Here is a 27244-nt window from a genome sequence, read left to right as displayed (position 1 = left end):
TTCTACCTGAGTAGAGGCATGGTTTTGATATCTAAGATTAAAAAGTTTTTTTTTCCTTTACTGTGAATGAATGACTGGAAGAAGGAGAGAGCGTTTCTCTGTCATTCTCGTCTGCAGAGTTCCACAGGACCTATCATTACCAGATGTCACACAGAAGGTGGCCGCTGGCCAAAACACTGCCTATCTCCTAAAAACTCCAGATCTCTGCTTCTTTTTCCTCCTCTCCCGCCTTCTCTCTCCCATTCTCTCCTTCCTAACTCGCCCTTTCTCCTTTTCCCTCTCACACTCTCAGATATTTTCTTTCTTTTCCTCCCCCTCTTCTCCACTTCCAGCTGTTTTTGGCGCAGGCGGCGAGAACGAGTGGAGTTCTCCACCAATTGTCTCGGTCCGGAGAGGAGCTTGGTGGTTGGACCCCACCCCCCTGCTGTCTCTCCCCTCTCTGCGCCCTGTTGCTCCCCGATCTCTTGTGTTTTTCCTCTCCTCCCCTTGTTGTGAGAGAGCACACCTGCTTGATTTTGGCTGAACACGTCCTGATTTCAACAACCCCACAGGCCCTGTCAGCCTCTTCTTGGTCTCATCCCCCCATTTGACTGGATTTTGGAAGTCAAGCTCCTCTCGTCGGCTTCCAGTCGTCTCGCCTGGCTTCTCCTGAAACAGGTAGGGTTCTCTTTAATCTGATGGAAGTTTGGATCGATGTTAACAACTCTTAAAGACTTGAGACCATGTCCTTAGATTTTTTTCTCTCCACAAATGGGTCAACAGATAAAACTCCATGTGTGCTAAAGCTGATTTAAAACACACTTTTCCATGGAATATATTCCTTGCGTTGTGATGTTCCGAACATGTGGTTCTGCTTCCACTCCACATTTGAATTTGTGACAAGGAGCTTAAATCAGTCCAATCTGCACACAGCTGAGGGAAAGGAGCAGTGGCTCTGAAGGGGGTGTGGTGGAGCTGCTCAGGCTGGCACCTCGGGTCTCTGCCAGGAACTTCAGTCTTTTGGTCCTTCAAAAGTTTCCAAAGCATCTACTGTAGTGTTGAGATTGTGCATTTAGCCATATGTTTTAGAAGCTGGAGCACATTTGTTTGTTCAGGGGAAGTGGTGGAACAGTTGTTTATTTAGATGTAACCCAAATGTGCATTCTTCAAACTGTGTTTAATGCATGCGTCAGCTTTAGGACTCTTAACTGAACCAGGAAACACTTTTTCTCTCCCTGTGAGCAGGACGGCTATGGGCTGATTCACCCCGTCACAGCAGCTCGGGACTTTGAATGGAAACGTTGGTTCTGTTCCTGTTCCAGTAAAGCATGAGTGTTCCTCCTGCACCTCCTCGGTCCGCCGGGACTTTTGCTGCTGTGCTTTATGCAGAAGCAGACCCAAATTGCTAAGGGCAACGTTAAGTAAGGGGCTTTGATGAGGAGATGAATGAAGGTTTTACCTGGAAACACACACAATGCCATTAATCCTGTAATGGTGCAGCTTCCTCTGTCAACAGAGAAGTCTGAAGGCTTCGCGGCAAGCCGCCACACAGCTCTGAGGTAACTCATTACGTCCCAACAAGGGGAAAAAATCCTAATTTGACTCAGCTGCACTGAAAGAAGGGATGTAAAACTGAACTGGGAGAAAACAGAGCAACAAAACAACACTTTGATAGAAAAGAGGCTAAGAAAGGCACATAGATGGGACTTAAAATACACCCAGAGCAATAAAAGCATTTGGATTTTTAAAATGAGCTGAGGTTTGAAACAGAAACTGAAGCCTGGAGGAGAAAAAGTGGGGGATGCATTCTCAGAATCAAAAACCAGTGGGATCAAGTCGACACCACCCATCGGGGGTTTTGTTTTCTCTTAACCTTGCTCAGTGAAATCCTGAGTTAAAGACTTAGGGCTCAGGATGAAATGGAAAGAGAAGAAAGGACGGGAAGATTGGGAGCTTGATCCAGATCTGTGCAGACTGATAATGAGACTGATGGCAGGCCAACAGCTGAACTGACTCACTGGCTTCCTCATCACATGGCTGCTAACACAAGGAACATTTTAAATCCCCTAAATGATCCTTCAATTACAGCTTTACTCATTCTTCTATACAAAGAATTCACATTATTGTGCAAAATAAACAACCAAAGATCAGGCTGAGTTATTGATTTCCAAGAGGCTTTTGGCAACAAGTGTTGGCCGTCTCTGAGGGGAACTTTAAAAACGATGACCTCGGACTCCTGAGACAACAGCTAATGTGAGGGCTTTTTCCTCCATAATTGATTACATGTTTATTTAACCACGTGGGGAGGAAGCTTAAGCTTTATATGCTGATGGGTTGAAAAGGCCACACATGTTTTAAATGTCCTGTGGCCTTGTAAATACCTTCCAGTGATTAACTGCCAGCAGACGCGCTGCAGAGGCAGACGCTGGCCCGCGGGGAGCTGGAGGAAAAGGTGGAGCCTGGTCGTTGAAATGCTTTGTGTTGTTTGGATGTGCAAAAATGAATGAAGCCTCATACTCGCCTTTGCTGCTTTCATGCATCATCAGTTGGGTTCATCTCTGTCTGCTGGCCCCTCAGAGCCAGAACCCTCTCAATGAACGGCAGCAGCAAGGAAAAGAGAGTGACAACGCAAAGAAGGGAGAATTACCTTGCTCCCTTTTGAAAGCTCCACTTCCTGTCTGGGAATCATTAGTAACGCCACGGCCAGACTGTTGGGGGACGGACGAGAGGAGCAAGACAAAGGGAGAAGATGGAGAGCTGAGGAGGATGCTGTTGCAACAGGAAACGTACTCCTCCACCCCTTTTCTCCCAGTCAGACATGAAAAGAATGAATGATGAATCTCAGCTGAAACAGGAGTAAAATAGTAAAATCTTCTTTTTGAGGAAAAAATTGTTAAAAAGCCACAACAAGAAGAAAAATACGTTTATTTGGGTCTGCTCCTGCTAGTTTTCTAAAAATTCAACCTAATTTTTAGTATTCAGTCATGATGCAAGTTATTCTAGAGTCCATACAAACCAAATGTAACAAGAAATTTACAGTTTTTTTTATCACGAAAACCTTTCATGACCTTTCTTCTCATCAAAATCACACATTTATGAAAATAATTTAAAAGTTTGCTCGATATTTTCAACAAATCTTCTACTTAACAGCTGAATATCCAATAAAAACCCAAAATTTCAGATAGTAACAGTTAGGTCTCGCTCAGTATTTGCTTGCATAGAATGGGGATTTCTATAAAGACACTGACACAGGTCAGCGACTCGATGCATTCTGCTGGGTTTCCTTACAGAGGAAACATTTTACTTATTGGCACAATGAACTGAACTCAGTTGGACTGCATGCACAGGGAAAACATGGGATTTGGACCAGAGACCTTCTCAATGCAAGGAAACACTGACTGTCCGGACATTTCATGAACTAATAAATGATATTGTCTCAGATTTCTAAACCACATTTATAAAAAAAAGGGCTGCAAAATATTTTATATATTGATAATAAAATATGCTCAAAAGGTTGCATCTTTTTGAATTAAGAAAAAGGCTGATTCTGATTCAAAACTAAATGTTGCTCAGTCCAGTCATGCTGCTACCTGTTGTGTTGACAGGACTCTGAGCTGAACACACAAGTGTGTTGTTGGATGAGCCGGTGCGCCAGGTTTTAAGTGTGTCACAGAGGAAGGAAAGGGGAGATCTGGCCTTCATCTTGCAAGTGTAGTGGATGGATCTGAGCTGACTGGTAATGACAGGACTGATACCAGGTGCACAGCAGGTTGGCTCTGCATTCATCCCAGGTGAAAATGCCTCAAAAGCTGTGGATTTGAACCATTTTGTTCACACGTTTGGAATCCAAAGTGGCCTTCGGGCTTGCAGAAACTCCTTGCATGAGAACTGGTGATTATATAAAAAAGCCAAAATAGAGTTTATCTAATTCATCCATCCATCCATTTTCATCCGCTTATCCAGAGTCAGGTCGCAGGGGCAGTAGTCTAAGGCGAGAGGCACAGACTTCGCTCTCCCCAGCCACTTGGGCCAGATCCTCTGGGGGAATCCCAAGGCGTTCCCTGGCCAGGTGAGAGACATAGTCCCTCTACCGTGTCCTGGGTCTACCTTTAGGTCTCCTCACGGTTGGACCTGCTCGGAAAACCTCACCAGGGAGGCATCCAGGAGGCATCCTGACCAGATGCCCGAGCCACCTCAATTGGCTCCTCTCGATGTGGAGGAGCAGCGAGTGTAGTCCGAGCCCCTCCCGAGTGACAGAGCTTCTCACCCTATCTCTAAGGGAGAGCCCAGCCACTCTTCGGAGAAAATTCATTTCGGCCGCTTGTATCCGCAATCTCGTTCTTTCGGTCGCTACCCAAAGCTCGTGACCATAGATGAGGGTAGGAACGTAGATCGACCAGTAAATCGAGAGCTTCACCTTCTGACTCAGCTCTCTCTTCACCACGACAGACCGGTACAACGCCCGCATCACTGCAGATGCAGCACCAATCCGCCTATCGATCTCACGCTCCAGTTTTCCCTCACTCGTGAACAAGACCCCGAGATACTTAAACTCCTCCACTTGGGGCAGGACCTCATCCCTGACCTGGAGAAGGCATTCTACCCTTTTCCGAATCGAGACCATATTCTCAGATTTAGAGGAGCTGATTCTCATCCCAGCTGCTTCACACTCGGCTGTGAACCGCTCCAGCGAAAGCTGAAGATCACGTTCTGATGAAGCCAACAGAACCACATCATCTGCAAAAAGCAGAGACCTGATCCTCAGGCCACCAAAACGGATGCCCTCCACACCTTGGCTGCGCCTAGAAATCCTGTTCATAAAAGTTATGAACAGAATCGGTGACAAAGGGCAGCCTTGGCGGAGGCCAACTCTCACTGGGAACGAGCCCGACTTACTGCCGGCAATGTGGACCAAGCTCTGACACCGGTCATACAGGGACCTAACAGCTCGTATCAGAGGGCCTGGTACCCCATACTCCCGGAGTACCCCGCACAGGGCCCCCCAAAGGACGCTGTCAAACGCCTTCTCCAAATCCACAAAACACATGTAGACTGGTTGGGCAAATTCCCACGCATCCTCCAGGATCCCCCTAAGGGTATAGAGCTGGTCCAGTGTTCCACGGCCGGCACAAAAACCACATTGCTCCTCCTGAATCTGAGGTTCAAGACGTCTGGATATTCATGGTGTCGGTGTCAGGTTTTCTGCTTTTTGGCCTGAGTGGTTACCTGGTTTACCGGAAAATTGATGAGCTGTCGAGGAATATTGGCTCAATCCTGGAGCTCAGGGATTGATTACACCGCCCTGTGAATGCAAAAACTCATGTAATTGTCGAGATGAGTCGTAAGTTTGGAACTTTGGCTGAGATTCAGACTCTGGCACAGAAGGTTGATGCCATTAAGGATGCAGTTGATGGATCAGCACGGATTGGGATAGATTAATTATGTCATTATTGGATTTAGAGGGGTTGAGGACCAACGGAACTTTTAGACAGAGAGGAAATTATCTCTGTCTGGCCGCAAAACAAGGTCTTATCTGAATCTGGTGCCCTTGAGGCTGTGAGGCTGAAGTGAATACTCCCCCCTCAGAAGAAATGTGGAATGCTGCAGTCGCCATGGCAACTCTGTCTCCCTATCCCAGCCTGGGTGGGACTGCGACCGGTGAAGGCCGTTGAATCGTTTCCAGGAGTCACTGTGCTTTTTAAACCCAACTACCTCCCTCTCCTGTCCAAACGGAGGTGCCGAGCTCTGCTTATCGCGGCTGCATGCACTGATGTGTGGAGAGTCCCCAACCCTACCTCCCCACCTAGTGGACACTTCTGTTGTGTAATGTCTGAAGTCTGTTGCATTTCTGTCTGAGGTGATTTTTGCATAGCAAAGCTGCCCACCTGGTGGAGGGTAACTCTGGAGTGCCTTTTTTTCCCTCCACATGACCCAATCCTCACGTAAACCCTCTGACCTCAATTAAAGTAGCGCAACTCGGGTTGCGAATGACCACAGTCACCAATTCTTGTCATGTGTCTATGCCTATGTATGACTGTCTGATCTCAGAATTGTGTGCACTGAAACTCTAATGTCCCTCTGGGATTAATTAAGTGTCTTTGAATTGAATTGAACAATCCGACGAACCCTCCTCTCCAGAACCCCTGAATAGACCTCACCAGGAAGGCTCAGGAGTGTGATCCCCCTGTGGTTGGAACACACCCTGCGGTCCCCCTTTTTAAATTAGGGAACAACCACCCCGGTGTGCCAGTCCAGTGGGACTGCCCCCGATGTCCACGCGATATTGCAATCAGCCAACACAACCCCACAACATCCAGAGCCTTAAGGAACTCCGGGCGGATCTCATCCACCCATGGATCCACAACGTCCTGAGTAGAGGTCTGCAGCGCACCGTCCCCACTATAGATAGTGTTGGTAGTGCACTGCTTTCCCCCTGCGGCGCCGGATGGTGGACCAGAATCTGCTTGAAGCCGTATGGAATTCTTGCTCCATGGCCTCACCGGACTCCTCCCATGCCGGGGTTTTTGCCTTGGCGACCATCCGAGCTGCATTCCGCTTGGACTGCCGGTACCCGTCAGCTGACTCTGGAGTCCCACAGGCCAAAAAGACCTGATATGACTCTTTCTTCACCTTGACAGCATCCCTAACTGCCGGTGTCCACCAGCAGGTTCGCGGGTTGCCACCACGACAGGCACCGACGATCCTGTGACCACAGTTCCAGTCGGCCACCTCAACAATGGAGGCACGGAACAGGGTCCATTCAGACTAAATGTCCCCCGCCTCCCCCGGAACATTTTGGAAGTTCTGTCGGAAGTGGGAATTGAAGCTCCTTCTGACAGGAGACTCTGCCAAACGTTCCCAGCAGACCCTCACGATGCGTTTGGGCCTGCCTGGTCTGACCGGCATCCTCCCCACCATCTGAGCCAACTCACCACCTGGTAGTGGCCAGTTGACAGCTCCACCCCTCTCTTCACCCGAGTGTCCAAGTCATGCGGCCGCAGGTCAGATGAAACAACAACAAAGTCGATCATCGAGCTGCGGCCTAAGGTATCCTGGTGCCAAGAGCACATATGGACACCTTTATGTCTGAACATAGTGTTCATTATGGACAATCCATGACTGGCACAGAAGTCCAATAAAAAAAAACATTACTCGAGTTCAGATCAGGGGGGCCGTTCCTCCCAACCACACCTCTCCAGGTCACACTGTCGTTGCCCACGTGAGCGTTAAAGCCCGCCAGCAGAACGAGGGAGTCACTGGAAGGAAGGAGCGCTCTCTAGCACCCCCTCCAAGGTCTCCAAAAAGGGTGGGTAGTCTGAATTGCAGTTTGGTGCATAAGCACAGACCACAGTCAGAACCCATCCCCCCACATGTAGGCAGAGGGAGACTACCCTCTCATTCACTGGGGTAAACCCCAACGTACAGGCACCAAGATGGAGGGGGGCAACTAGTATGCCCGCCCTTGCTCGGCGTCTCTCAGTGGGAGCAACTCCAGAGTGGTAGAAAGTCCAACCCCTCTCAAGGAAACTGGTTCCAGAGCCATGCGTTGAGGTGAGTCCGACTATATCTAGTCGGAACCTCTCAACCTCACACACCAACTGAGGCTCTTTCCCCACCAGAGAGGTGACATTCCATGTGCCAAGAGCCAGCTTCTGTAGCCGAGGATCAGACCGCCAAGGTCCCCGCCCTCGACTACCACCCGTCGCACACTGCACCCGACCCCTTTGGCCCCTCCCACGAGTGGTGAGCCCATGGGAAGGGGGACCCACGTTTCCTCTTTGGGCTGTGCCCGGCCGGGCTCCGTGGGTGAAAGCCCGGCCACCAGGCACTTGCCAACGTGCCCCACCTCCAGGCCTGGCTCTAGAGGGGGGCCCCGGTGACCCATGTCCGGGTGAGGGAACACGGTTTCCATTTATATAGTTCATCATAAGAGGTCTTCAGGCTGCTCTTTGTCTGATCCCTCACCTAGGACCTGTTTGCCATGAGGCAGAAAGCCTCAGACAACTTAGCTCCTAGGATCATTGAGACACTCAAACCCCTCCACCACGGTAAGGTGTTAAATCAGTAACAGTTAAACTCTTTTCCCAAGCTCTGTATACAAAATATAATTTCATTTCCAAAGCAATAATCCTCAAAAACGTCCTTTTCTTTTTTTTTTTTTTTTTTTTTTTTTACTTTAATGAGTTACAAACAAGCTCTTACAGATTGTAGCCTAAAACGACTGTCTTGGCTGTCCAGCTTGCATGAAAAGTTGCTGAAGTGTTTATAGAAAACACCTGACAGATTGATTGCAGGACTCATGGAAGGGTGTCTGAAATGCTGCACCATGAAGCATATCTGTGCATTTCTGTTAAAGCGCTCACGGTCAAAAGGTCAAAGAGAAGATGAGGTTCAGAACTCAGCTGTTAAAATTTCACGGGGTGGTCCGATGCATTTAGGAGGGGCATAGTCATGCAGCATGATTGACCTGGTAAAATGTGCCAGATGTGGGATTTTACATCAGCAGCTCCATTAAAAATAACAATTTGGCAACAATTAATAAAGATTCTTTCCTATGTTTATGCTAATGTGTTGGTTCAGAGTGTTTTGATACAGCATGGTATCAGTCTGGTATCCAACAGCCCCATTTGGGAAGGCCTTCAGTCACTAAAGATAAAAGAAAGGCTGTTCCTGCCAAGATTGTAGACAACATTTTAGTTGGCTCAAAACATCAGCTTTGCTTAGATATGAGAAAGGAACACATCCAAGCTTAGTCAGCCTGTTGAGTGCTGGAACATTCTGGATCTGGTGGAAATCCAGATGCTGCAGTGCACACAACGTGCATGGAAAACAGCATCTCAAACTAATCCGGATTCATGAAATCACCGATTTTGGTGCTTTTAAGAATCTTTTAAGAACGTCTCATGGGGAAAGAAACTGAATCAGAGTTCCGCCATTCAACCTAATTCCCATGTGAATTTAGGTGAACACGCTGCAACTACTCAAACAAAGCTGCAGTGTGATGAAGCAAAGACTATAATTACTGCTCTGCAGCTCCGAGCCGTGATCCCTATGCCTGACCTGACGTAACCCTAAAATGGATTTACACCATGTCAGCACATCATTTTCCTCCCCACTGTCTCTCACACACTCCTTAAACCTATTTTAGATCTTAACCAGCTATTTTTGTAGGGTTTCTCTCATTTTGATCAGGAACATGAACTGTGCTGCATTGACAAGTATCAACACAGAAGAAGCAGCGCATACTCAGAAGGCAGAAACAAAAAGAAAACCCAAAGACACAGTTCATGAGCATCATCGTTACACACCATATAAATCTCCAGAGAGTTGCTTTAAGGCCCGGCCAGCTGATGGTTTTGGGAAGGTTTCCTCATCCTGCTCATGATGTTTGGGTCAAGGTCCGCTGCAGCTGCGGCTCAAACCAGCCCTTCAATCATCGTGGCACCGCTTTGGAAGGAACGGCTTTTGGCTGAATGTTCGACCGACAGATTGCTGGCTTTTTGAGACTGTTTGTCTGCGTGTGAGAAAGAAAGCGAGCGCGTGTCAGTGAGTGAAAGGTCAGGAGGTTTGCACGGATGTCCTCATTGTCTCTGAGTGCTCAGAAATAGACAAGGAAGTAGGAATCTCCTCTTGGATGTGTGTTTACACTGCTCTTTCTTGAGTTTTGATGCTCACAAATTAGATTTTAAAAAACAAAATGTGAAACTCGGTGTGTCGCTGTGAACCTCATACAGATGTAGCAACAGCTAGTTTCTTTGACACCTTTTAAAGGTCAAATTCATTCAGTGCACCGTCATTCCTTTTTGAAGAGGGAAAAATCCCTCACTCATTTTCTGAACCACCTATGACCAACGGTCACCAGGCCAGAGGTGGAGGACATCCTGGAGAGTTCATTTGAGCATCACACATTTGTTTTAACAGCTCTAAAAAGACTTTGTGTCTACAGGTCACCTGGAAAACTGAGTTTTCAGTGTCCAGCCATGCTAAGTGAAATAGACTTATTGTGACTGGTGGTTTTAATCTGCATGCCTATAATGCACCAGAATTACTACCTTAACTGTTTTTGGCTATGTAATGATTTTTTTCAACATGCCAAGCAGCCGTCTCACAACAGGGGACACGCCCTTGAGCTGGTTTGGCCTCTATTGTTGATGTCTTAGTACAGAGAAGCCCTGAGGTGGTTGAACATTTTAATTAACAGTCTTCCTGCTATTTTAACTGCTTTGTCTGATTCAATTATTTAAAAAAAAAGTCAAAATGCCAAAACTAATGATATTATTGTGCACCTACAGTATGTGGTTGTTCAATTCAGTTTAGTTCATCAATGTTTCACTTCACATAAACAAACCTGAACTCTGTAGCTTGTTTTTAATCAATCAAAGAATAGTTTGCACATTTATGGTAATCACATGCTACAAACAGATCCACGAGGCCAGCAGTGGTGTTCCTCAATGCTGTATATTGGGCCTTTTTGTTTGTTTGTTTTTTCTGTGGATGCAGACACTTGATGGGGTATTCATGAAGCAAACAAATAGCTTCCACAGTTATGCTAAGGACATCTCCATGTTTCCTGAGGCCCCATTTTAAGTCTACAAAAATAAACCTTCCCCATTTTTTTCTTTTTAAAACCACATTTACATTGCTAATAGGTCCTAATGTTCAGTTCTGCAACACTATTGGCTGTTAAAATGTGTAAATAGGCCCGTTTATCTGGCCTCCTAGAACAACGTGTGAAAGGTTAAAAATAGATTTTGCAGTTGTTTTCTAAATTTGGGTTTCTGGGGGTTAAACATCTTAGATACAGCAGCCTGGATTACAGAGAGGTTTCTGCAACTCCAACAGGACAAAAAAGGACAGTTTATTTTCTGTGTTTAACGAGAACCAAGTTGAAAAGATACACAAAATGAACGTACAGAAAATGTTTAAGGGTAGAACTAAAGCTTTAGTCATTGATGGAGGGAGAGAAAACACACATCAGACATGAGAAAACCTGTCTTTTGCTCTTTTCAAACAACCCAGGAGCCTAGAGGTTCGTTTTCACTCCGAGTTCAATTTAACTAAACACTTCAAACATGTAGTCAAGTTTTATTAAAAACCCTACCCAGGCTCTGCCATTTTCTGTTTTGATTGCAATGCCCGGCTTTCTGGTCACCCCAGAGAAACATGTCCATTCTTCAGCTGTTACCAAACCCTTCTGCTTGTGCCAACCAAGACCAGCAAGTGGGCTCACTACACGTTGTCACTTGAATGGTCTTGGGTCAGTTATCTTGCAAAGCTGTTTTAATTTGTGAACCCCATCACCATCTGACGCAGGCCTTTTAACAGTCCCAAGAGTAAGAACTAACTCTCATGGAGAGGCCTCTTTCCAGTATTACAGCCCCCATCTGTGGAACAGTCACCTAAGGACCGACGTGAATGTCGATGTTATTAACAGTTGGCTCAAGACTTTTTTTTAGCTGTATTTCCTGTCCTGGGTCGTCTGTACATTTTACTGGCACATTTGTTTTTATCTTTGTTTTTTATGAATTTTGCGGGGGGTTGTTTGTTTCTTTGTTGGGGGTGGGAGTAGGGGGTAGTTTTTATTGTTTTTTTTATTATAGCTTTCAACTTTGGGCTTGGGCTGGATTAATGGTCTTGCTGCTTATCCGGTTTGGTCTGGTAAACGCCATGTCAGTAATGAGCAAAACTTTTATTTTCACAGATTTTGTTGTTTCACAGGGTCTGGAATTTCTACATATCAGTGAGAACTGGCTGCCTGTGGGGGATTTGAGTGCCTTGTTGGAGCTTTCACCAGATTGTAGCTATTTTACTGTCCCAAGGTCTTCTGGCAGAGGCAGTGGGCTGCTTGTCATTTATAAATCTTGTTTTATATTAACTTGACAGCTTTTTCCATCAGATCTACCCTCTTCTACTTCTCAGACATCCTGGCTGTAAACCTGCTAAAGTATGATCTCGTTATGATTCTTGGTAAATGTAATAACATATGTGCTGCCCTGATAAGCCAACAGCTAAAGACATTCGACACCTACTGAGTTTGTTTAATCAGTCGCAGTGGGCCGTCGGTCCTACCCATGCACTAAGACACACCTTGTATTTGGTGCTCTTGGTCTTCCTGCTGTTGACGAAAATTTTGAGCCCTGTTTTTTCTGATCAGGTACTCAGTTACCCATCTTATGTCATTTTAAATTACCCTGCTTACCTGCTCCGACATATCCTCATGTGAGACGTTGTTGTGTTTTAAACGCCACTAAGACTGCTGAGTTAGGTGAGACTTTGTGCGTAGAAGGGGAAAAGCCAAACTCAGTGCCACTTAGCACTTAGGAGCTTACCCTGTCAGTGTTCCCCAGGGTAGCTGTGGCTGTGCTGCTGCTCATCACCACCAGTGTGTGAATGAGTGTGTGAATGGATGAATGAAACACTGTAGTGTAAAGCACTTTGGAGTCCTCTGACTCTGAAAGGCGCTATACAAGTGCGGGTCATTTATCGACTTCCTTCATTTTGTTATTGATAAGTCACGCTTTTTCAAGCTGTTATTGCAAACTCGCCACCTGTCACTGTGGTCCCAGTACCTTACTGGACTATACTGGTGACATTTGAGTCTTTATCTGAGTTAGAACAATTGATCACTCGACTAAAGCCATCTGGCTCTCCCTGTGATGTTTTGCCACCTAGACTCGGCAAGAAAATGTTCCCAGTGGTGGCTTTTTTTCTTTATAAATGGTAGTCTCACTTCCAGTGTGGTTTCAACCTCATTGAAGAAAGCAGTTGTTCATCCTGTGTTGAAAAAGCCTGGGATGGATTCAACAATTTAAGCTAACTACAGGTCCATCTCGAAACTCCCTTTCCTTTAGAAGCTGCTGGAGAGGGTCGTGTATTCACAGCTGGTAGCTGTTTTGATCACTCAGGGTTGGGCAGAACTGAGACTGCTCTTTTAATGGTTCTAAATGATACTTTTTTAGCTGGTGATATGGATGATGCTGTTGTCTTGTTGTTGGATCCAACTGCAGATTTTGACATGGTCAACCATGACATCCTTCTGGACTGATTACAGCACTGGGTGGGGACCACTGGGCTCCTACCTCCAAGGCAGGAGCTTCGTTGTTTGGATGGGTGAGGCTATATCACCCCTGGGTGAGACTCTGCTGGGGTGCGCCACACAGCTCTGTCCTTGGTCCCCTCCTGTTTGCAGTGTATCTGCTCCCCAGGGGTTCTCTTTGTCAGCAGTGTGAAATTCCATCTCTACACTGATGATGGCCAGATCTACCTTCCCCTCTGGCCGGGGGTAGGTGGATCTGTCTCTCCACTACTGGACTGTTTGAAGGACATTAAATCCTGGATGGCTTCTAACTTTTTTGCACTTGAACAAAAAGCAAAATGAAAGTCACAATAGAATTGATGGTTTGGGATTTAGATGTTGACCTCATGTCTTTGTCCCTGTGCAAAAGGAAAGGATTCAGCAATTTGGTTATTAAATCTAATCAGCCCTCAAGTTTGACACACAAATCAATAAGCATGTGTGGTCTCATTTTTTTTTTTTTATCTATGACAGTTATCCATTATCAAGTCTTTACTGTTGCACGCTCATCTGGAGTGTGTGCTTCATGCTATTGTCCTGTCCTAGCTGGATTACTGTTAAGCTTTATATGCTGGAATGAGTCAGGGCACGGTTGCACAGCTCCAACTCATCCAAAACTTGGGAGCTAGATTTTTTTAACGGTAATCAACGCAGGGATCACATCACTCCAGTGTTGGATACTCTGCACTGGCTCTCAGTGCAGTAGCTAAATTTAAGATCCTGCTTTTTGTGTACAGGGCTCTTCGGGGCAGTGCTTCCCCCTTATCTTTCTGCACTATTTCACAGGCATGTCCCCTTTCAGTCTATTTGCTCAGCTGAGGAGGAGTTGCTAGTAGTCCCCCTGCTCCAAATGCAGATCGAGGGGGGGGGGGGGGGGGTCGTGCATTCTCGGATTTGACCCCAACTCTGTGGAAGGAGTTGCCATTAAGAATCAAGCAGGCACCACCTCTTCAAGTCTTCCTTTTATTTGGTAGCCTTTCAGCCATAGGGTCCATGACACTGGCTTGGTGTTTTTAATTTCTTTTACTTTGTTCTTATCTTCGTCTCTTGTTTTTATCTGATTATTATCAACTCTTTCTGCATTTTATTATTTCTATTGTTTCTTTTTCTACTGTTCTATGACCTTGTGATATTTGTTCTGTTCTTCTCATGTCTTTTATGGTGGTTTTCAGCACCTTGGGCTTCTGATAAGGTTGTGGAAGAGACTTTATAAACAAAAACAATTAAACTGATTCACATTGACACACAAAGACAATAACATTCACTCACACCTAGGGTCAATATAGGCTTTGCCAATCAACCTAACATGCATGTTTTTGGTCTGGGGTGGAAACACGAGTACCTGAAGGAAACCCACAAATTCATGGGAAAAAATGCTAACCCTGCGTTAGAATGGCTGGAGCTGGAATTTCACCCTGTGACCACCATGAAGCCCCAGAGAAAACAAACATTTATCTTTCGTCTTCTGTTCCACCCTAAAGTTTCATCCAGCATCCCTCTGTTTACCTTTGATTTTGTTCAGCAACAGCCTGATAATTATTTATAAATTATGTAAGAAACTGATGATTCCTAATCTAATTCTCTATCCACCCAAACATCCTAAATGTGTTGCAGGCTCTGCTAGCAGCACCATGAAGACAGCCTGTCTCTCCCTGCTCCTGATCACATCCTGCTGGGCTCTGCCCTTCCACCAAACTGGCTTCTTAGACTTCATGATGGAAGATGAGCCTGGATCAGGTACACCTCCGCCACCAAAGGAACCAGAACTCCCTGAAATAAGTGGACCTAAGTGCCCCTTCAGATGCCAGTGCCAACGACGTGTGATCCAGTGCTCGGATCTTGGTAAGTAGACACACTTCAGGTGTCTCAAGATGCCCAAAATAGATATGCATCAAGGCTGCCCAGCTGCTCAGGTTCATGATGCATGGTACAAAAATAAAGAACTAAAACAATGATACATTTCTGCTAAGCATAAATGTGTACTCTTAACATTTTTTATCAAAAAGTGCTAAATATATGACAAACAAGTTCCAGTTTTGTATTTAAACTTTAAAAAATGCATTAATATATAAGATTTTTGAGAAAACATGAAATTTGTAATCAGAAGATCAAACCTAAATGCTGTCGTTGAGTTGTTATATTTAAAATTAAACAACCCACTCATGGCTGAGAAGTAAACAAATGAGGCTGCGGAAAGATCGTTCTCATCTCTGTAGCGAGCAACTTAAAAATGAGACCCTCTCCCTAAAGAGAGTTTTACCAGGAAGTTGCAAATCCTTCACTAGCCGGAAATGTGCACATCAACCACAACAAAGCTGTTTGACTTTGATTTTGCAATTTTATTTGCACAAACGTGTAATTTTACCACCTTATATGTCATCCCTACTTTGGTACAACATATGGTTTTAGTTAAAGTTCAGCATTATCATGCAATCAGCTTCCACCACCCCTCCAGCGTTGGGATCTCTCCCTTATGGGGCAGTCTCTCCTGATAGAGTAATTGCTTTCTGAATCACTAAAGGGGGACTTCCGCGCATCAAAACAATTCCCAAAAAAGTTGACTTTACACATACTTGTGGTTTGCAGAACCTGGTCTGACAAAACTGCACTCCCAAGAAAACACAACTGTGCTGAGAATCGGGTTTTAATGTTGCTTTTTACTGTAAGACAGAGACGAGTTTATTGGACGAGGCGTTGAGGTCAGACAGGACAGCTGCTGTAGTTTCATTGAACTTTTAGCTATTGCTGTTATTTTAATAGCAGAAGAAGCTGTAAACTCCCTCCACCCAGACTTACTGGGTCATTTGAGGGGTGTAGTGTGTAACACATGGCTGCAAAATCCTCTGGAGAACACGGGGCCACTGTTGATTTGTTAATCACTCGCAGATGCTGTGAGTCTTACTTCACTTCCTGTAACTGATGCATTATCTACAGTTTCAGAGCAATTTGTTTTCCTAAACACGGGTGAAGATTAAAGGATATTCTGGATTTTTGGAAAGTCCTGAACAAACCCCAGTTTCTAAAGACTACATTTACTTTTTTTTTTTACCTCATCATAGTCAAAACAATTTACTCAGTTGTCGCTTTTTGTTGTTTCCAGCACATCAAATGTGTTTAATCTGATGTAAAACAGTTCCAGAAAAATCCCTCTCTTTAGTGATTCCTGCTTATTACATAAAAGTGCAAGATAAGCTGTGGTGATTGATTGGCTTTTTGGCTCTGGTGTTGTTTGGAGAAGGAGAGGCTTGTTCTTTGGATGAGAAGCAGCCGGGAGGAACACCGACTGGTGATTCTGCCATGATAAAACAAAAGAAGAGCAGACAGACATGAGTGAAGAAGAGAAGGTTGGGGTCAGAGCGTGAACTCTGAGCTGACTTTGCAGGTGGAGCTGATCTGCAAGTGTCAGACTGACAGAGACTAGATTCTTTACATCGTTCATCCATTCAGGACAAACAGCAGCAATGTTTTTTTTCCTCCTGCATCAGAGCGCCCCATTTGGTTCCCAGAACAGCTCGCATCCACACACACACACACACACATGCACACACATGCACAGGCAAGAAAAAAAAGTCCAACTTAAAAAAAAAACTTTGGAAATGTGGATTTCTTAGCTGGCAACATCACAGTGAGACGTTTTCTGAAGAGAAAAGTACAAACACTCACAATCTTGACTGAATGGTCAAGGAAAATCCATCTTCACGATTAGTTTTAGTTTACTGATGGAGTTTGCTGGTGGCTTAAGCCTGAGAGAAATAAATAAATAAATAAATAAATAAATAAATAAATAATAAAGTTTATTGTGATTTGCACATTTGTTTCCTTCGTAATTTATGGCATCTTGGTGGGAGGTTGTGGAAGGCAACAGCATTTGTTGCATTTTTCAAACAGGAACTGGGAGTGGAATAATACTCTGGTAGGGGAGATAGGATGAGACTTGCTCTTTAAAGAAACTTGTATATTTTCAAACTGATGTGCTCCAAGGAACCCAGCAAAGTCTGAGCAACAAAGTCTGTGATTGCCTTTATTTATATACAAGAATGATTTAAAAAAAGGAATGTTTGTGCAAGTGAAGAGGTATAGAGTGAGTCTGAGCCGTGACCACAAACAGCTGTGAGGGTTTATTGGTCATTCACTGTGGAGCTGGAAAAGCAGACAGGAAAACGAATCAATTTGCAGGTGATGTTTGAAGAAGTCATCCCAAGTTTTTGAGCCAAACTTTGTCCAGAAATACCGGGGACACAAAGTCTTTGTTAATTTCCCGTCACTTTGCAGCAGCAAAGATTAATCTTCTATTTGTGCGAGGATGGTTTTAAAAGTCTTCTATAGCACAAGACATGGTCACAATGTCTCGTGTGTGACGCATAAGTCCAAGTAAAATAATTTCCATGTGACTTTGCTGTTCAGGTATGCACTTGCATATTTATTCCGAAGGAAATTTGTTTTCAGGACAATTTCCACCATATGTCCCTCAGAGCGTGACAGAGTTTAGTCCCTTTCGGAACGCCGCAATTTTTAAGAGCGGAAAACCCCAAATCTGTTCAAAGTAAAGTTTTATTCCTCCGTTATTAAATATTTTTGTTAAAACAAGTCAAGCTCTGAAAATGTCACAAGATGTACCAAAAGTTAAACTCTTTGACACAAGCACATCATTTTTTATGGTTTCTTTTCAACAGATGGCATGAAGGAAAAGATGTTCACCACTTAAACATCACCATCACTATCCTTGCATCTCACCCTGAGGGATGTGTTACATGATGCATTCAACAAAAATACTGAAAAAAAGATATTTAGCTTGACAAGAGTCAAAACTGACAACTATATAATTTATTAGAATCATAACAATAGTTTTACACAAGACTGAGATCTTCTCTGGTCTTAAGCAAGGCCGGATTATAATATGGGCAAACTGGGCACAGGCCCAGGGGCCCACAGCCACAAGGGGGCCCACACGAGCAGCAGTCTTTTTTTATTTATTTATTCATTTTTTGTGCCGCAGTCTTAATGTTGGAGAAAAAAGTTAATAAGTAATTAAACTTGCGCCCGCATTTTCTAAGTTAACAGACATTTCTTTTAACAACGGTAGTTTTTGCATCTTTACTGCCTGCTTCAGCCCTCTCCCCCCTCCCCAGCGCAGCGGCCGCAAACTCACTGATGCGCCTGCAGCCTCTCAGAGTTCCTGCTGATCTAAACATTGAAAGAATCATTTCATTTTCTGTTCCTCACTTCTGATTACCTTTAATAGTGTCTTTGTTGCAACCACCAGGTACAAAAACGAACTTGTTTTTATTTGACTATTTTTCTGTCCTGTCTGTTTATTATCTTCCTGCATCTCCTCTCAATCCTAAAGAAAAACTGCTACCTGGGTTCATATATATTCACCTTATGAGTTACCTTTGAACTGCAGTTCTAAAAGATCTACCGACTGCAAAAATCGCGGAGTGCGCGCCGGCCACAACAGTGCGGTGAAGTCACTGGAGGATGAAAAAGGTGATGCGCTGCTCCGCAGCAGCGAAACGCATCAGACACAAAGAAAAGACAGAAAGCATGAAAGGATATGTGCCGACATGAACAATCGTGTGTTAACTTTGTTTTTGAGGTGGCGACACTTTGATAATGTTACTGCAGCCGTTCTCAGGACACATCTGTCTGGAGCGCATCAACGATCAGAGCTCTGCGCCTCTCAGCTCTAAATAATCCCTGCAGAGTGCACATAGATAATTTAATATAAGCAGTACCAGGATCGTTTTCGGGCTAAAAAATTGTCTACAGTCCATCTTCACTAATATGTTTGTGGCCCTGCGGGTTTTTCTAACTCTACCAGTTACAAATTGTGAGGGGAACGATCATTTTCACAAATGACAAGAATAAAAAATGAACTGAGAACAACACTAACTCAACAGCGCCTCAGTGCACTGTCACTGATGGCTAATGAATCTCAGCTTGTCAGGAATCTGGACTTTGATGACGTTGTAAATGAATTTACTAATAGAAAGGCCAGAAAGTAGTTTTTGTGAAGGCAAGAGAGGAGACCAACAAGAGGGGAAAAAGAGGAGTAAGGAGACAGGAGTCAAGAGGAGGAAGGAGACAGGAGACAATAGGAGGAAGGAGACAGGAGACAAGAGGAGGAAGGAAACAGGAGTCAAGAGGAGGAAGGAGACAGGAGACAAGAGGAGGAAGGAGACAGGAGACAAACAAAAACATAAAGATATTTCTTCTTTGCAAACTTTTCAATAACTGTATCATCTTTTACATAATCCTGCATTAATTTCTGTTGTACTTTGACAGTGGGATCTCTTTTACAGCAGACTCTTGCCGCTACTGTCCCACAGATTGGAAACATTTTTGCTAGTAGAGACAGAAGAGAAGACAGGAGCACTGTGAGGAAGAGAGAGACAGATAAAGAGGAGAAAAGAAAGAGGACAGAGGAAGAAAGATATATGAGTGAGGCACAACAGGAAAAGCACATTGTGCCCAGGGGCCCCTGCAATGATAATCCGGCCCTGGTCTTAAGGATGCTAGATGAAAGTTCAAGAGATGATCCCTGCTCTGATTAGGCAGACATCGAGTCTCATGAGTGATTTTCAAAGTCATACAAAGTCATTGTGATGTTATTGTTGGAGAAAGTGTGCTGCTAGAGGAATAGCTTCCTTTAACATCTGAATAGTACAAAAGGTCACTTGGCGATACTGATTAGTGTTGAAAGGGTCAGGTGTTAGAACAGGATATATTGTGCAAAAATAACCTTTTACATCCTTTTGTTTTGCCATGTGGGTCTCTCCTGTCTCTAAAAACACTCCAATAATGAAAAAATAACATCAATCCATTTTATGTCAGTGTTTGGTTTTAGGAATTATGTGCCAAAAACAAGCCGTTTGAGAAGAATCGCCTTCCACGTGGAGGATAGCGGCAGCTTCTAGAAGAGCAGAGCTTCTCAGCTCATAGCAGTCTGTCTGGCATTGGTGGGCGTGGCCAGCTCCAGCTTGTTATCCTAAAATGACAGAGCCCTAGAACTCTTGAAGGCACTGAAACTGTCAAGAATAAAATTTCTGAAATTTGTTTATGAGAGAGGGATGTAGAGAATAGGACTTCATAAACATGTTTGGTACAGAGCATATGTGTATTAGAACTCATTTTAAAGTCATAATCTGTCTCCTTTCAATTGAATTCTTATGTGGGAAGAGTTCTTTTGGCTAAGGAAGCCAAAAAATCCTCATATTGGGGAAACCAGCGCTCTACAGCCCCGTGGTGTAGCACAACGAATGTGTACCCATGGGAGGTTGTATGCCAATCAAAAAAGTGATAGTTTTGATACCAGCTTCCTCACCACATGTCAAAGTGTCCTTGGGCAAGATGCTGAACCTCATGTAGCCCCCTGGATATGTGAATCAGGGGTAAAAATGTGTGTGAGTGGGTGAATGTGACTTTTAGAGGTCAAAGTGTTGTGGTCTTGTTCACGAGTGAGGGAAAGGTAGAGGGCGAGATTGATAGGTGGATTGGTGCCATGTCTGCAGTGATGCGAGTGTTGTACCAATCTGTTGTGGTGAAGAGAGAGCAGAGCCGGAAGGCAAAGCTCTCGATTTACCGGTCGATCCACGTCCCTACCCTCACCTATGGTCACGGTAGTGACCGAAAGAATGAGATCACGGATACAAGCGGTCGAAATGAGTTTTCGTTTCAGGGTGGCTGGGCTCCCCCTAGAGATAGGATGAGAAGCTCAATCACCCGAGAGGGGCTCGCAGTAGATCTGCTGCTCCTCCACATTGAGAGGAGCCAGTTGAGGTGGCGCGGACATCTAGTTAGGACGCCTCCCTGATGAGGTTTTTCGATCAACCCAATCGGGAGAAGGTCTAAAGTAAGACCCAGGACATGCTTGAGGGACTTTGTTTCTCAGCCAGGGAACGCCTTGGGATTCCACCAGAGGAGCTGGCCCAAGTGGTTGGGGAGAAGGAAATCTTGACCTCTCTGCTTAGGCTGCTGCCCTCATGACCCAACCCTGCACAAGCGGATGAATGTAGATGGATGGATGAAAGTGTCTGGAAGAGGGCTCTGTTGCAGGCTGTTTCCATTTAGCATCTGTTTATTCAAATTTCCATCAGGTCTGAAGACCATTCCTGACGATATTCCCGAGGATTCCTCCCTCCTGGACCTGCAGAACAACAAGATTACTGAGATCAAAGAGAAGGATTTCAAGAACCTCAAAGGGCTACAGGTAATCAACATCCATGTGTTCAGCCTCATGTCCACACAGTTTGTGTTTAGTGGTGTCATGTCACAATAACCCTGGTCTAACTTCAAAAATTAAACCTTAATTCTTTCAAATGAATCCGTGTTTCTCACTTCATTTTTGTCAGCACTCCACATGAGTCTTTTTATGCAGCTACATACTTTCTGGTCTTATTAGTAACAGAAACTTCTAAATGTTTAAATCCTCGCGAATATAAAAATGAAATACCTGCAGCATGTTTTGATAAAACAAAAAGAGCAAGGCTTATTGTAACTGGTGGATGTGGTGTCAGCATTTAGTTTAAACCCACTAAATGAAACCAAGAAGCTTTTACTGTCTTTATTGTGTCTTCCTGAAAAGAAGAAGAGTTGAAGGAAAGACAAGGGCAAGTTTCTACAACTTGGTTTGAATATTTTGTTGTGAACGACTCCTCCTTAACTCAAACACATCTTCTACCTCAGCTGACCACTCACAGTCCAACGCCTCCCAACTGGAGCTTTCTCCATTGGAATAAATATCACCACCTGACAGCCGGGGCTGTTTCCACTCCAACACAACTGGCCTCCTGAGGGGGAAAGTTTGCATACCATTCATAGCATTCTGTCTCTTTTCCAGTTTAAAATACTTTATGGATGACCCGTGGAGGACTTGAACTTGGCTTTTTTTATCTTTCTACGTTCTGGCACAGAGTCAGAGAATTTAGAATGGACGTTTCTAAGTGGAATAAGTCATGAACACCAAGAGATAAAGTCACAAACAAGGTTCAAACAGTATAAAAACAGAAAAATCTGATTTTAATCTCAACAATAGCAAAGGAAGCCAAACTCTGAGTGTGTTAAATGTGGGTCTGTCTCATAACTTAGCCCATATCTAAGATGTTACCAGTGTAATCAGACGATGTCCCCGCTTTTTTTTCTTCTAGACTCTGATCCTGGTGAACAACAAGATCACTACCATCCACCCCAAAGCTCTCACTCCTCTGATCAAGCTGGAGCGCCTCTACCTGTCCAAGAACTTCCTGAAGGAGATGCCCGCCAACATGCCCAAGAGCCTGCACGAGCTTCGCATCCACGATAACGAGATCACCAAAATCAAAAAAGCTTCATTCCAGGGCATGTCTCAAGTCATCGTCATGGGTAGGAGACCAATGAAAAACTGCTTTCTCTGTGTAACGTTGCTAACTTCTAGTTCTGGCCAAACTGACTTGGTGGCAGCAGATCACCAGGGGAGTTTGAGCTATGATCCAGTTTTAGGTGTCTGAATTTGGCTCAGTTTTGCTCATAATTGGCACATTTGGTCCCATTCAAGAGAACCATGGCCAGCAGGTTTCCATTGAGCCTGTGCCACTGTGCCAATAACTGTTTTAGTTGGCTTCCATAGAAGAAGCAAACTCCTCATCTAACCAGAAGGCATTGTGGTAAAAAGCTTTATACTCAAGATTACAGTTTGTTGCATGAAGATGTGATAATGTATTTTAGAAAGGCTTTATAATCGTTAAATAATTAACTACTTTTTCCCAAAGATACTCTTTAATAGATGAAAAAAATATGAATTTATTGAAAAAAGTTTGACTTGCAGAATCATTATCTTGCTGTTGTAAAAGTATTGACCCAATTACGGTTCTGTCTGAGACTGGTGGTAGTTTTTGGTAACACATACACTTTTCTTTTTCTAGAGCTTGGGTCCAACCCTCTGAAGGGTGCAGGAGTCGAGGCAGGTGCCTTTTCTGACCTGAAAAGGGTTTCTTACATCCGAATTGCAGACACCAACATCACAGAGATTCCCAAAGGTAAGGATCTCAAGATTCAGATTTATTCATTTACCTCAGTTAAATGAAACAAATGACTAGATGTTGAGCTAAATCACAGAGAAGTATTGTAATTTAAAACTGTCCTCATTTTGCACAAGTCTGCATTAGGCGTTGACAGCTCTAATTATGTGTACACACCAGATATTATAGTACATGTGTTCTAATGCATGTTAGCTTATTTATATAGAGATAAATACACACCCGAGATCACATATGATACATGATAAATGACCCGTACTTGTATAGCGCATTTCAGAGTAAGGACTCCAAAGCCACTACAGTGTATCACTCATCCATTCACACACACATTGGTGATGAGCTACACTATAACCACAGCTGCCCTGGGGCGCACTGACAGAGGCGAGGCTGCTGAGCACAGGCGCCACCGGTCCCTCCGACCACCACCAGCAGGCAAGGTGGGTTAAGTGTCTTGCCCAAGGACACAACAGCAGAATGGGATCGAACCTGCAACCTTCCAATTACTAGACAACCTGCTCAACCTGTTGAGCTACTGCTGCCCGGACATAGTTCAATTCCATTAGTCACACTGGTGAAATTCGTCTCTACATTTGACCGATCCTCGTGGGGAGCTGAGCTGCAGCTGTGGCTGTGTTCAGGAACTATTTGGTGGTTTAACCCCCCATTCTAACCCCTTAAAAGCTGAGTGCCAAGCAGGGGGGCATTGGGTACCATTTTTAAAGTATTTGGTAGGACCTGACCGAAATTTGAAGCCTGATATCCCAGTCCCAGGGTGCACACTCTACCACTGGACCACTGAGAAGGAGTTGAGTGTTAGCTTGACTTTCACTGGTCTGCCAAATCTTCTGCCAAAAAAAAATCCTGAAATGTAGGAACAGGTTTCAGTCTCTTACTCTGGTTAATTAAGTTAACTAAAGAAGCCATTTCAGAAAAAAGTAAACCAAACATGAAATAACTGGGATGCAGCAAAACTTACTGTTGGGATATGATCTAAGATGATGTAAGATGTTGTTCAGGAAGTCTCCTAAGAGCCATGAGTCCTTTGAGTTTTGATGCTCCTTTTAAAACCCATTTTTTATGAAAACCACGAGAGTGATGAAACACTTTGGTGGAAAGCGTTGGAAGCGTTGGTGGATTTAGCGGTCGTTGAAAATGTCCTTGACCTCCGAAGTTTATTTTGAGTTGGCTCATGCAGGTTGGCGATCAACCAGACCATAGCGTCAGGTCTGAACACGATCCAAAACAGACATTAGTCCAAACAACAGGAAACACACTGACTAATAATTGGGTCGAGATTTAATATTAAAAAAGGTTGTATTACGAGTTGTTACTGCTGTTAGTTTTCTCTTGGCGTTAATCCCTCTCTTGTGTGTTGGCAGGTCTGCCCAGCTCTCTCTCTGAGCTTCACCTGGATGGAAACAAGATCACCAAAGTGACGGCCGAGAGCCTGAAAGGCCTGAGGAACCTGGCCAAGTAATGACAGATATGGTTCTCCTATTTAACTACAACTAAAACATTGTCTGTAGTGACATCTGTTCAGCTTTAGTGGCACGGGTCACGTTAGCTTTTAACTCACTCCAACACTGAAACAGTAAAGATCAGAAAAGGTCTACACCAGGGGTGTCAAACTCATTTTAGCTCAGGGGCCACATTGAGGGAAATCTAGTCCCAAGTGGGCCGGACTGGTAAATTAAAAACAACTTCAGATTGTTTTCTTTGTTTTAATACAATCAATATAAAACAAGGCTGGAGCCTGAGGACAGTGTATCCAAAATAGTACAAGTACAACACCTGAAGTGTACTTGAAAATTTGAAAAAAAGAAAAAATCAATAAATAAAAAAAAACATTCCTTAGTGATTCAGAGAGCTTACAGATCACATGGCTAGATCAGTTCCATGCAGCATTTAAAATATATTTGACTCATTTTACTTTACATCTTTTAGCTTTCACCAGCACATCAACATCAGAAGTCACATCCTGAGTGGCGGCCAACTTCAGGATGTGATTCAAGTTCTTGTGTAGCCTTGAGTGCAGCTTTGTTTTATTTATACTCATTACAGAGAAAATTTGCTCACAAAGATATGTTTATTTTCACTCTACGTTGTAAAGTATGAAAATAAAGTTTACACAACCATCTTGCGGGCCGGAATTAACCCGTTTGCGGGCCGGTTCCGGCCCGCGGGCCGTTTGTTTGACATCCCTGGTCTACACAGTATTTAAGCTGTGTTTACAATTCTTGTTTTCTAGCATCACTTTTGTAATTTCCTACTAAGTTCAAAGCACAAAACCACATTTTCCTTAAAAAATATACTTCTGATTTTGTCTTCATGTTCATTTCCTGGCTTTATTTTCTTTTTTTAATGAATTTGAATAGTTAACTCTAGCAGGAAGATGCACAATGTCCTTAATTATTCATACAGTTTGTTCTGTTGTTGTTTGCAACAAGTAACGCGTCCATGTGCTGGTTGTCGTCTCAGGCTTGGCTTGAGCTACAATGAGATCAGCACTGTGGAAAACGGCTCTCTCACAAACGTTCCACATCTGCGGGAACTGCACCTGGACAACAATGCTCTGACCGCAGTACCTCCTGGCCTGCCCGAGCACAAGTACATCCAGGTACACAGAGCTTTTTAAAAAATCTAATTCAAAGTACTGATGTAGTTATTTATAAGCAATGGACCACTTTTTGAAAAGGTTTGAAAACTCACAATGATTCCTCTGGTTTAGAGAGAGTTTTGTTTATTTTTACCGTGTTGGTATGACTTTAGGTTTGTGCAAACCTCAAGTGTTGGACTTCAGGTATTGTGGGACTCCTGCTCTGACTTGGGGCAGAACGGTGGACTAGGCCAGTGTTGCTGTGCTGCTGTAAAAGTATAAGTCACGTTTCAAAGAGACAGGGAGCAAAGCTCACAGTCAAACCCCCAAAGGCGTTAAAAGCTACACATTTTAATTAAAATCAAGAAAGAGTTATAAACTAAAAGCTACCTTTGTCTGAACCTACAACAACATAGACGGATCTCTTTCATATCCAACTGAAAGGAGGCCTTTGCGCGGAACTTCACATGAATCTACCCCATGAATTCTCTGGGGTTGCTTTGTATCAGTCTAGAAAAGCTGAATGAAACATCGGTGAAAGACTTCTACTTGGTTTCTTTTTCACACAACCTTTAATAATCCCTAGAGCATCAATGGATAGACGATCTTATCTCTTTTGTTTTATGTTCACCTTATCTGAGATGTTGAATCGGTTTCATTTGCTTTAGTGTGGAAATTCCTCTATCATGGCCACACACGTCTGACTCGGTACCCAAATGTTGCTATTATTTAAATCCCCTCCCCAGGTGGTCTACCTCCATGCCAACAAGATTGCTGTAGTGGGAACAGGAGACTTCTGTCCTCCCGGCTACAACACCAAGAAGGCCATGTACTCCGGCATCAGCCTGTTCAGCAACCCCGTTCCCTATTGGGAAGTTCAGCCGATCACCTTCCGCTGCGTCTTCGACCGCTCTGCCATCCAGCTGGGAAACTACAGGAAGAAGTAGAGCCTTCACGGGGAGGAGTGTGTTTATAGATGGGCGAATAAAGTTTTGTAAATGTGTGTTAGACCATATCCCCACTTCCTCTTTCCAACACTCCACAAACGATGAGGGTACTAATGTACACTCACAGCTCAACACTCTAATGGACATGGATCTGAAACACAACATATTTTCAATATTTAGCTTCAAGGCTTATCGCAAACATTTGCGCACTATGGTGACACTAGCACTTATAACATCATTTAAGGAAACATTAAGGTGAATACATACATTCCAGTGTATTTTGCATGCTCTGAAATATCACATGCAACTTTTTTTGAGAAAGAAACGAAGAGACGAAGCAAAAACAAAAGGATTTTCAACCTACTCAACTAAAATAAATGGTCCAAATCCCAGTTAGATGGCTTTTTTTTTCAACTGAAGCTGGCCTGTAGAGCAGGCAGCACGGGTAACCTATGTTTTAAACTACCGTTGGCTAATGATTTTCTAGAATGTATTAGATTGTGAGTAAGAAGACAGTGTAACATCAACATTGTGAAAGATTTTTCTATTTGCTCTGACCTCAGTTCAAACAGATAAAACAATGACTTCTGGCACATCCAGACTTCTTGTGCTCACTTCTGTGTCGTTTTCCTTC

General features: G+C 43.9%; 1 protein-coding gene across 1 annotated transcript; it reads left to right on the top strand.

Annotated features, from left to right (window-relative positions):
- The first annotated feature begins 249 nt into the window (after positions 1-249).
- Positions 250-27209, top strand: dcn (decorin). Its single transcript, XM_015959934.3, has 8 exons — positions 250-657; positions 14669-14896; positions 21151-21263; positions 22201-22414; positions 22954-23067; positions 24447-24540; positions 25546-25684; positions 26410-27209. Exons 2-8 carry the CDS (start codon positions 14686-14688, stop codon positions 26608-26610), a joined length of 1086 nt encoding a protein of 361 aa, XP_015815420.1. The 5' UTR covers positions 250-657; positions 14669-14685; the 3' UTR covers positions 26611-27209.
- Positions 27210-27244: the final 35 nt, after the last annotated feature.

This window comes from Nothobranchius furzeri, chromosome 1, assembly GCF_043380555.1.
Source record: "Nothobranchius furzeri strain GRZ-AD chromosome 1, NfurGRZ-RIMD1, whole genome shotgun sequence".
Taxonomy (NCBI): Eukaryota; Metazoa; Chordata; class Actinopteri; order Cyprinodontiformes; family Nothobranchiidae; genus Nothobranchius; species Nothobranchius furzeri.
The sequence above is the reverse complement of the archived record's forward strand: the minus strand, read 5'-3'. Positions and strand labels throughout refer to the sequence as shown.

Excerpts from the sequence above, each read along its gene's own strand:
- dcn (XM_015959934.3), top strand. The coding sequence starts at position 14,686 with ATGAAGACAGCCTGTCTCTCCCTGCTCCTGATCACATCCTGCTGGGCT. Across the intron at positions 21,264-22,200 it reads AGAACCTCAAAGGGCTACAG|ACTCTGATCCTGGTGAACAA; the intron begins GTAATCAACATC and ends TTTTTCTTCTAG. Across the intron at positions 24,541-25,545 it reads GGCCTGAGGAACCTGGCCAA|GCTTGGCTTGAGCTACAATG; the intron begins GTAATGACAGAT and ends TTGTCGTCTCAG.